Genomic DNA, 12,047 nt, shown 5'->3' on the forward strand with positions numbered 1-12,047 from the left:
ATTTTCAGCCTAAGACCACCAGAGTGCCTGCAAGGGCTATTTGTCTGGCCTCTTGATCAGAAGTCTCAAGAACAGAAAAGGTTCCAGCCACCTTGAACCCAGCACCTGTTTGCTGTGAGACTTGCCTCCCAAGTGGTGCCTCCCCCGTCCTGGACCCATGGAAGTGGGCCTGAAGGTGCTTTGCCAACCCAGCTGTGGTCCTGTGGGCAGCACCAAACACCGTGATGCATCTCCTTGCAGCTCTGGGAGGACTTCACATCGCAGCCACAGTCTCCTCAGCACCGTTGCTGTGCGTTGTATTCTCAACACAGTCGTTTGTATTGCAAGCCCCTTGTCGACAGCATCTTCGATGACAACGTAGGACTTCTCATTGCAGCCTGCACTCTCCTCAGAACTGCCACTGCGTGACACATCCTCGACACAGGTCTTCACATCACAAGCCCCTTACTGACGACATCCTCAATGATGATGCAAGACTCCACATCCCAGCCCCTGCAACTGCTATGGAACTGCTGGCGTGTGACACATCTTCGACTCAGGTTCTTGCAACTCTCCTTAACCAGGATTTACAGAACTCTTTTCAGGGGTGCTAACTTGGTCTCTGTATCCATCCAACGCCCTATCATGGTTGGCCTAAACTTGGGACTTTGTCTTGGTTGAGATGACCACAATTGGTGCTTTGTGCTTCAAGGCACTATTTTTACTTACAAATTTTAAATTGCAACCTGCTGGTTCTACTGATTGGACTGATTGGATGTTTTGTCTTTTGGTTTCAAGTAATTTATTAAATTGTACTAGATTTTTCTAAACTGATGTGGGATTTTTCTTTTGTTGTATTTTCACTTTATTACAGTTTGAAATGCTGCATAAATACTTTTCACATTGTCTCTACCTTAAGCCTGACTGCTTTCTGCCAAGTTACCAGAGGGGTAAGCATGGTCAATTTTGGGATTGCTTGTGTTTCACTCTGACAGATTGTAGTTCCTGCTCGAGCTCGGTTTCAATCCCCCACCCCTAACCAGTAACCCAGTCTCCAACAGGTAGGAATTTATTTGCACTATATGCCAAATTGCATGGAAATATTTGTTGGTATTGTGAATATTAGACTTTTTTGGGGGAAAGGAAGAAGCTAAATAAACCTGACCCCAACGAAAGGGAAAACTGTGCTTGTGGAGGCCACTAGAGCTGGTTAAAGGTTACATGGAAAGACTGTGACTAGGAGAGATTTATGTGAATTCTTGGAATTTATGGGACAGGAGTAGATGGGTCAGTTTAATAAACATATTTCTATTTGAATCAATTGAATACAAAGGTCAAAAGTTTAAGGAGAAAGATGTTTGCTTGCATCTGAGGTACAGTCTCAAGCTCACAGTATACAGAGTGTAAGAACAAGTTGGTAATGCAGGCCTAAAAAAGTCTTAACCTTTTATAATGAGAGGGGGACAAAAATTATGGGTTATTGTTTTACATCACTAACATCTAAGTCGCAACTTAAGACCATATTAATTGGTTTATTGAAATGTCAATGGACATTGAGTCACCAAACTGCCAGAAGTGACATCAGTATCTTCTGACCCCCCAAACGACATTAAAGTGTTGATCCCTTATTCCTTGCATAGAAGTTTTAATGACCTTCTATTTCCTTTTGAGAGAATAGGGGAATGCAAGTAGTGGAAACTACGGGACCGATTTAGAGTTCGGTGGACAGGTTACTCCATTACAAACGTGACGTTATGTAGTGCGCCGTATTACAATATGCCAGTATGGTATAATGTACTTATAATACTGCGGATGGGATATCTGTTACATTTGTGACAGAGTAACGGAGTAACCAGTCCTCCAAACTTTAAATCAGGCACTACATAAGGTAAATTGACTTTCTGGTTCTATACTGTCATCCTGAAACCTTGAGTCCATTGGCAGTGGAAAGTATCAAAATCAAATAGAAACCTGTGGGGTGCATCTAAATATTCCTAACTGATGTCTATTCATAGATCTGAGAAAATGTTCCTTCTCCGTGAATGCTGTGTTTTAATTAAGCAAATTTAATTTGTAACTGTTGAGGCGGGCCACTCACCTGAAAAGCAGGATGTCTGCAGGGGCTATGGTATGCCCCCGACCTCCTGGAACACCTCTCGGCACTTCCTGGTGGACACAGAAACCCCGGCAGGTGTCCCAAAAGGAAAGGGGGAGTGGAAAAGAAAGAGACAAAACACGGCCACGTCTTGCCGGTCGAGCCAGGCACCCTGTATCTTCCGCAGGGCAGGTTGTTGTTGACAGAGTGATAGTAGAGTTAGTGCACTCAACTTCCTTGAAACTGAATCTCTCTTTCTGATATGGGCATGGGAGTGGTAGAAGAACACTGGGATGCTCCAGCACTTTTCTTGGATAATAATAACTGTTGCCACAATTACTAACACTGCATTACCAAAAAACCCAAACTGAGTACCATAAAAATAAGTACTGCGACACTAGGGCTAGCTTCACAGAAATTCACTGTTGCACACTACAATTAGAACTGTGGTTGCACTTATCATGCACAAGAAAGACAAACAAGGGCATTAATTATATCACATAAAACTTTCCTGCATGCATAGCGTTAAACTAAAAGGAACAAAAACAATCCAAGAAATACAAATGTCCACTCTGGGTTCAAACAGTTAGGGTGGCACAGTTTGGTTTGGTTTCACTGTGTGTGTGAAAAACCCTTCAAAAAGCAAATTCCTCAAACCTGAAACACAGGCATGAATGACACAATTTAAATCCAAGAGTTATGCTATTAGAGAAAGAAAAGACACATAAATGCTCTTTTAAAATTGCACTGTCACTTTTTGTAGTACTTGAGCTCAAGCAGATTTCCTGAAGCACATTTAGGCAAGTAGCTGCAATAATAATGTAGAATGTTCAGAAATGCATTTGTCTCTTCAAGATAAGCACTCTGCCAAAATACGAGGTCTAAAATACACCAGCTGTTCTAGGAAAGCGTGGCGCTCAAAGAACAAACTCCCTGGAGAATACTAGTCACTTAGCTGCAGTCTTTTCCGGAGTGCTGGAGGAATGCCTGGTGTCAGCTGGTACAGGAACGAAGAAAATAATTGCCTTAAAAGTCCTGCATGCGAGGATGACAGCAGGGGCTGGACTGCCAAGTCAGAGGTTGAGATCAGGAAGCAAAACAAGGTCAAGCAGGGAGGCATGCTTCACTCTACTATTTAGAGCCAATCAGGAAAGCAGTTTAGTTTCCACATGTGGATGAGTCACCACACCCAATTAGAAGCACATTTCTACACCTGCTCACATTAGCAAACAAGCATTGGTAAAACAAGCATTGATAAAACCAATTGTGTAACACAGCACATTATGTTTACTTAGAAACATGAAGGTTTAACCAAGAATAGAGATATGATTTAACCCTAATCCCTGGGGATGCTGACAGATAATGCAGGAGGCACCTTGGGGATTCCTGACAGTAACAATAGCTATTGAGTCAGTGGAATGTGAGTCCACTGTTTAACCAGATCCTTCTGCTTAAAAACACACTGAAGAAAGACAGTTTAGTACTTACTGAGATTCTGGTGTAGGCAGGAATTTTCGGGGAGGCAGGTTTGGAGCTGAAGACAGCGTGGTTGGATGTGCAGGTGGAGGAGGAGGTGTAGCTTGTGCTGTAGGATGAGTTGGAGGTGGTGGCGGAGGGAAGGCTGCATTTGCTGAGGAATGGGAGACACTTCCTTTGCTGAAACCTCCTTTGCTGGTGCCTAGAAATAAATCATTTGTTTCCATTACCAATCCATGAAATGATTTCATGCATGAAAAAGGCAATTGTTTTTGTAACTGTTTACCATGCAATTTTGCCCTGCAATATTCCTACATTAACAGGTGCAAAACATAGCATATAGAGAGTTGTGGGCAGGTTATCACTCACAGAGGATAGCGAATAAGAATACCTCCACCCGCCAGCGCTGGCTCCTGCTATGTCCCGGGGTGTCCAGCCCTGGGACATAGCTGTTTGCAGTGGCTTTGCTGCAGCTTTGATGCACTTTTTGACAGCGGAATCTTCTTATTAGGGCTTTGCAGAACGAAATCACAGGCCTTTTCCTGTGTGCTACAGTGTATGTGAATTATACCAACTTGTGTGTTTGTGGCTCAGTGTCTATCCCAACTCACTCTATATAGCCCCTTACAGTTTCAAGATAGTGCATGGATGATGAAACCTATCTACTTGTCAAAGGAGGTGAAATTTCCAACCCCAAATGAGAAAGAAACTAAAACCTATTCTAAAACCAGATGACTTTCTAAACAGCGAGCAGTGCTCCGATACTATCTCTTTAGACTTTGGGCATGATTTAGAGTTTGGTGGACGGGTTACTCCATCATAAACGTGAAGGATATCCGATCCACCATATTACAATTCCCATGGGATATAATGGGATCGTAATACCCCAGATGGAACATCTGTCACATTTGTGAGGGAGTAACCCCATCTGCCAAACTCTGAACCAGGCCCTTTGCCTGTGCTTTTTTAGCAGAGACTTCTCAATCTGCCCTCACTCCTCTAAAAGCTATCTTAAATGCAGCAGCCAGGCTTCTCTCCTCCACGAAGAAATTAAATCACATATCCCCAGTATTGATGGATCTCCACTGGCTCCTTTGAACTCAAAATCAAATTTAAGCTGGGATGTTTAGCCTTCAAAGCAATCCATGCAAAACCACCATCTTAGATGACCAACCTTTTCAAGACATCAGCAGTTCCAAGGAAGTAGACAGGTAGAGAAAACCTTCTCCTCTAAACACCTTTATTTCGAACTCCTCTTGCTTCACAACATTCCTTCTCTGGAGAGGCCTCCACCTTTTGGAACTCCCTATGTAAAGTCATTGAAACTGTCTCAATCCTCATTTTGTTTTGATGTCTGTTAAGAACTCACATGTTCAAGCTATACCTGACCCACTAATATCCCCAGTTCATGCAGGATAAACCAGAATTCCACCGCAAAATTAGAACTGATTAATAGGGTGAACTGTAATCCTGCGCTAGGATACCCTTGCAGGTGACAGTGCGCTTCACAATACACATAACATAACAATCCTCACCTCCTTCCTGTACCTTTGTATTCATCGTCACCTTCCTCTTCCTTATTCTTCTCTTTACTCCAGTCAACTCCCTACCCCTGCTTCCTCTCCCCCCTCTTCTCCTACTACTATTCCCTTCTCAAGTCTTCCCATCTCCTTCCACTCAGTCACTTCCCCAATTCTCCTCCTCCCCACTTATCTGGACTTGTTTATGTTAAACCTACTTTGTTCTGTCGGCTTCAAAAAATTACCCATTCTATGTAAAACCATGTATTATTATCTGTGAACTGCATCTATACCTTGGGAAACCATCCACTATTGAAATTAGTAAAATAAATATTAAATGAAATAATTTCAGAATATGCATTTAGTGATAGATTAAAACACAGTGATATCTATATAGAAAATGGAGATGTCATTAATTCACATATAGCTGATTTCGTTGTGGAGTCACCCAGAGGGTCAGGATATATTAATAATTATTAAATCACATATTGTGCCTTAATTGTCATTATCAGCATAGCACACAGATTTACACTAAACATATAGGGGGTCATTCCGACCCTGGCGGCCGGTGACCGCCAGGGTCACCGACCACGGGAGCACCGCCAACAGGCTGGCGGTGCTCCCAAGGGCATTCTGACCGCGGCGGTTCAGCCGCGGTCAGAAAGGGTAAACCAGCGGTCTCCCGCCGGTTTACCGCTGCCCCATTGAATCCTCCATGGCGGCGGAGCGCGCTCCGCCACCATGGGGATTCAGACACCCCCTACCGCCATCCTGTTCATGGCGGGAAACCCGCCATGAACAGGATGGCGGTAGGGGGTGCCGCGGGGCCCCTGGGGGCCCCACAAAGTATTTCAGTGTCTGCTTTGCAGACACTGAAATACGCGACGGGTGCAACTGCACCCGTCGCACCCCTGCAACTACGCCGGCTCAATTCTGAGCCGGCGTCCTCGTTGCAGGGGCATTTCCGCTGGGCCGGCGGGCGCTCTTTTGGAGAGCGCCCGCCGGCCCAGCGGAAATGTTTGAATGGCCGCCGCGGTCTTTTGACCGGGTGCGGTCATTTGTCGGCGGTACCTTGGCGGACGGCCTCCGCCGTCCGCCAAGGTCTGAATGACCCCCATAGTTTTGATAAATGCCTCCCACCCTTGCCTGCATGCACCAATGTGTTGATTCTTTTAGAGACTATGCCCGTACCTGATAAAAAATACACTCATGCACAATGAATTACATAGAGCTGATCTGCAGTGAAAGATGCAAGCATTGCTTAATGTCTTCAGAGGATGGGCACCAGCACTCATTTTCGGCGGCCAGCACTCATTTCTGTGAGTTGAGACCTATTTTTCATCTCAGCTCAAGATCCAGAGGTGTCGCAAATCCTTTGGGTCCCTATATATACAAATTTGGATTTTCTTTAATTCCTCTAAAACTACTGAGTGGATTTACACCAAAACAAACAAAGGTTGCTTTGTGGACCAGGACGTACCTTTCTGTCAAATTGGGTGTAATTCTGTCCAGTAGTTTCGTCACTATCGCTGTTCAAAATCCCTATGGAAAAATGAATAGGGAAAACATGTTTGGACCCTCTCCCCCTTTTTCTCCGCCCCACTAGATGGATCACCCCAAAACTTCCAGAGGTGACTGGCAATTTTTTTTTGAAAGTTTTGTTAAGATTCATCAAGTGGCGACAAAGATATAGGCAAGTAAAAAACGCTTTTTATATAGAAACTAGGTCCTAACTATAACTACCTAGTGGCGCCCACGAGTTATAGTTACCTTAGGGCACAAGCTATAGTTACTTTATATAACTCGAACTATAAAAGATGAATTGCTATGGTTTTGTACGAGTAAATTCAGAACCTAACTATAACGTCCCTGTAACCTTTGGGTTTTTCAGTGAATTTCTAAGGTTTTTTTAATTCTATTTCCCCGCTATAACGTCACAGTAGCCTTTGTTTTTTTCAGTGAATTTCTATGTTTTTTAAAATTCTATTTCTAAACTATAACATCCCCGTAACCTTTGTTTTTTTCAGTGAATTTCTATGTTTTTTTAACATATAGTAATTTTCATTACTATACGTTAATCCAACAACTGCCGCTCATGGCCTTTGGCGCGGCGGGAGCTAGCCGCAGCCTATCTCTCTGGCTGTCAGAATAGGTGAAGTAGGGTGGATCTGGGGGTGAGAGAGTCTCTGTCTGGGTGTGTGAGTGTGTACATCAGTGTCTTAGTGGGTGCATTAGTGTCCGTGCTGGTTTGTGAGTTGGTGTTTGAGGGTGTCAGTGGGTCTGTGAGTGGGTGTGAAAGAGTCTGAGTGGGTCTGTGAGTGAGCGTGTGAGGGAGTGAGTGGGGCTGTGAGTGGGGCACGAGGGTCTCAGTGGGGCTGTAAATGGGTGCATAGGGGTCTGAGTTGGTGTGTGAGTGGGAGAAAGATTAAAAGAGATAATGACAGAGTGAGAGGGAGCTAGGTAGTTTTTAAGCCTTTCTTTAAGGCTTTGATGGGTGATATATTAAGAACTAGATATTTCTGCACAAATTTTTAAAAAATGTATTTGTCAACTAAAAACAGTAAGATCATATTTTAGTATGACCCTTTAACATTTGTAGTTGAAAACAAAATGAGGGAATCAACTCTGGCTGGACTCAAACCCTCAATACAGGGTATAGAGGTCTGTGACATTCTTGTTGAGCTATTCGTTTTCATCTTTTGAAACTGGTTTTCTTTAGCCCTTTATGGACTGTATGGGACAGCGGGGTTGTCCCTACATGTTTCTTTTAATCAAAATGTATGTTATAACAAGCCCTTTACGGTCTGTCTGGGACTGCCGAAGAAGCCTCAAGGCCTACCCTGTGGTCCCATTCGTTCAGCAACCAAGGAGTTGCTTTAAGTAGCAGCACCGTGGTTGCTGAAGCAAACCTTTCATCTCTGTTCCCTGCATGCATGCCTGCATGCAGGAGACAGAGATGAAAGCTCCGGTTTTTGACAGTGGGACCTGTTTGACAGGCCCAGCTGTCCGAAACAGGAATGTTTGCTAAGGCTTGGCTGCAAGCCACAGCAAACAGCTATGTCCCGGGGTGGGCACCCATGTAAATAGCAGAACCAACCCTGTGTGGTGGCGGTCCGCAAAGCCATCAGTGGCTCCTTGAGGGGAGCCACGTGCCCCCCCTCCAATGAGGAAGAAGCCCTGGGGAGGTAACGGTGCCCAGGGCTTGGGGGGGTCCTAAACCAATGCCCTTTCTATTTTTAACTACTTGCCCTGGGGAGGTGGTGGTCCCTAGGGCTGCGTTCAGGCCGCAGGGCCCTCTGCACACTATTGCTCAACTGCCCTGGGTAGGTGGTGCTTCCCGGGACTGCAGGGGCGCCCGCGCACCCCCCTCGCCTGAATTTCCATAATGCCTTGGGGAGAGGTGGTCCCTGAGGCATGGGGGGCCATGAGGTCTCCTGCACATATTTTAATGTATTGCCCTGGCAGGTGGTGGTCCCTGGGACTGGAATGGCTGCACAGCCCGTACATATTTCAGGAATGGCCTCAGGCAGGTGGTGGTCCCTGGAGCTGTAGGGGTGCCAGGAGCCCCCCCCCCCCATTAAAAAGAAAAGAGTGCCCCCAGGACCTGGCCCACCCGGGGCTTTTTTAAACACAAGCATGGAACCTGCACTCGTTTAAAAAATAAAAAAATAAATATATATATATATATATATATATATATATATATATATATATATATATATATATATATATAGCAGATTTGCAACCCCGTTTCGATTCCACAGTAAAAAGTGTTTTAAAAAAATGCTTTTAGCCCTGGGGGTGAGGGCTTTGGGACCCCAGCACCAGAGCTAAGGGGTCAGGGTGTTCATATCCTGGCCCCTTTTGTATTTTTTTTCTTTTTTTCTGGGACTTAGCTCAAGCAGAGTGCCAAGGTGGCTGCCAACACCTCCTGGTTTGAAGTGTGGGCAGCAAATCAGATCTCAGCACGAGATCGGGAGGGATCGCAAATTCTTTGCGTCCATAGACCTACAAATTTGGATTTCCCTAAATTTCTCAAAAACTACTGAACAGATTTACACCAAATAACAAAAAGGGCTCTTTCAGGATCAAGAGCTACCTTTCTGACAAATTTGGTGTAGTTCCATCCAGTGTTTTTTGCGCTATTGCTATTAAATGTTTTCTATGGTAACTGACATTGGAACCGCTCTAAATTTCACCCCCCTTTATCTCGGTCCCTGCTTGATGGATCAAACTTTCCAGACAGCAGCTCACGTGGGTCTCTAATTTTTGCGGTAAATTTTGTAAAGCTTTATCAAGCAGTGCCAAAGATACAGGCAAGCAAAAAACTGCTTTTTCTATAGAAACTAGATCCTAACTATAATTACCTAGTGGTGACCGCAACCAGGTAATATATAAAATTCACTGAAAAAGAATTTTAAAAAACTTTCAAAATTAACTGAAAAAATCTAAAGTTACAGGGACATTATAGTTAGGTACTGAATTTACTCTCACAAAACCATAGTAGGAGTGTAAGTTACTGTTAGGGCTGGTAACTATAACTGCTGAATTTCTATGGTTTTGTGTGAGTAAATTCAGTACCTAACTATAACGTCCATGTAACCTTTATTTTTTTCAGTCAATTTCCAAGATTTTTTTAATTCTATTTTCTAACTATTATGTACCTGTAACCTCTGTTTTTTTCAATGGATATATATATATTTATATATGTATATAAAAATTACCTTATCACACCTAACCCCTAAACTTAAACATCCCGAAACCCTAAAAATACCCTTGTCACCCAAAAGCCCATGCCCACCCTAAATCCTAAAAATACCCTTGTCACCCAAAAGCCATTACCCACCTTAAACCCTAAAAGTACCCTTGCCACCCAAATACCATTACCCACCGTAAACCCTAAAAATATCCTGGCCACCCAAGCACCCCTAGATATCCTAAAAATACCCTTGGCAACCAAATACCCTTACCCACCCTAAACCCTAAACCCTAAAAATATGCTTGCCACCCAAATACCCTTACCCATCCATAAACGTACCTGTATTATACGTTAGGTGTAAGTGCGGTAAAAAAAACATGTGGTAAAGACATGCATGGTAATGACATCTGCGTTGTAATGGTAGCATTGTAATTGCTGTTTCCAGACTGCCCAACCCCTCAACCAGAGATCGTGACTATGTTGTCTTGGTTGTGAAGAGCTGGGCCCAACCTAATCAGTGGAGCATCTATGTCCTGGGTCCCGGGGCAAGGAAGGATACTATACCCCCTGTCCATTGGCTGGAGAGCAAATATTGCCATAATGTGTGTGCACTGGGCCCCTGACATCCCTATGCCCTGGTGCCACTGCTCCTGATACAATACTTGACACTACCAGTTAACAAAACGTGAGGCGGCACCCCCTGCACAGTACATGGAGGGGGGCCCCTTCGGACTAACTCAGAGGCTCTCAGGCCAGAGTATTGTGCTGAGGGGGCCCCTGGACCTCGGACACTACCCATGAGTCTGTTATAATTACGCCGACCGTTTCATGGTAAATATTGCAGGTCTCTCAATCATGCTGCTGCTTGCATTAATAACTGCTGACAAGACGTCCACAGGGCAGCCTTGCTCCAGGGCTGCTAGTAGATTTGTACAATTACCTGGAGCAGGCTTCAGGATTGTGAAATACAGTCATTGTTAGACGGGAAAGTAAACTAATATACACCCTTGTGTGATTCAGCTTGCATACGTTCGTGGGTATTCACGTTAGTGTTCTTTTGAGACTAATGGAGCTCGTGCAATAAATGGCTTCAAAATACTTGGAAGGACAGATAAATGTATAAGTGGAGCAGGGAGGTGAATTTCGAAAGTCTGTTCATATCGAGTCAATCCTTTACACAAAAAGAAGATGATTTCGTTTTTCAGTATAGTTCAAGCTTTGTTTTTAGGTCCCGCTAGCGAAAGCTTGTTTAACATCAACACACAATAGAGACAAGGAGGAGCTGTGCACAAGTCATGCTGATCAATTGGTTGTTGCAAGTCCCATTCATAATCTGGATGAGACAAGATGACAGCCATTGGGAGTTGCAGATGTCGTTCATGACATATGTAGAATTGTCAATGATCTGGCCATCTTATCACTAGAGGAGCATCACTGGAGGCCATTTTTATTACGTTTTGCCTGCATGGTGCGCCCTTGCGCACTGACCTAGCAAAGTCTTTTGTTACTAAATAAGAAAAGAATCTTAATCCCTTCGCTGCAGGCCTTTTCCCCCTCAGATGTCAAGCCTTTTTTTGGCTATTTGGGGCAGTTCGCGCTTAGGCCCTCATAATGTTTTGTCCACATAAGCTACCCACGCAAAATTTGCCTCCTTTTTTTCCAACATCCTAGGGTTTCTAGAGGTACCCAGACTATGTGGGTTCCCCTGAAGGAGACCAAGAAATTAGAAAAAATACGGAGAAAATGTAGTTTTTAAAAATAAAATGGGGAAAGAGGGCTGCAGAAGAAGGCTTGTGGTTTACCCCTGAAAATGGCATCAACAAAGGTTTTGCGGTGCTAAAATCACCATCTTCTCAGCTTTCAGGAACAGGAAGACTTGAATCAGAAAACCCAATTTTTCAACACAATTTTGGTAGTTTACTGGGACATACCCCATTTTTCCTATTTGTGTGCTTTTAGCCTCCTTCCAGTTAGTGACAGTAATGGGTGTGAAACCAATGCTGGATCCCAGAAAGCTAACCATTTCTGAAAAGTAGACAACATTTTTAATTCAGCAAGGGGTAAAATGTGTAGATCCTACAAGTGTTTCCTACAGAAAATAACAGCTGAAATAAAAACATATTAAAATTGAGGTGGAAAAAACAGCCATTTATCTCCACGTTTTACTCCGTAATTTTTTCCTGCGATGTCAGATTTTTTAAAGCAATATACCGTTACGTCTGCTGGACTCTTCTGGTTGCGGGAATATATAGGGCTTGTAGGTTCATCAAGAACCCCA

General features: G+C 43.9%; 1 protein-coding gene across 4 annotated transcripts in view; it reads right to left on the reverse strand.

Annotated features, from left to right (window-relative positions):
- Positions 1-12,047, reverse strand: part of FYB1 (FYN binding protein 1) — a 602,843-nt gene that overhangs the window by 255,824 nt on the left and 334,972 nt on the right. For all 4 annotated transcript variants that reach the window (XM_069221341.1, XM_069221354.1, XM_069221340.1 and 1 more), the window contains exon 3: positions 3,563-3,752. In XM_069221341.1, coding sequence (XP_069077442.1) covers positions 3,563-3,752 — 190 coding nt within the window. The remainder of the gene's footprint in view (positions 1-3,562; positions 3,753-12,047) is intronic.

Source organism: Pleurodeles waltl, chromosome 1_1 (genome assembly GCF_031143425.1).
Source record: "Pleurodeles waltl isolate 20211129_DDA chromosome 1_1, aPleWal1.hap1.20221129, whole genome shotgun sequence".
In the NCBI taxonomy this organism is placed as follows: domain Eukaryota; kingdom Metazoa; phylum Chordata; class Amphibia; order Caudata; family Salamandridae; genus Pleurodeles; species Pleurodeles waltl.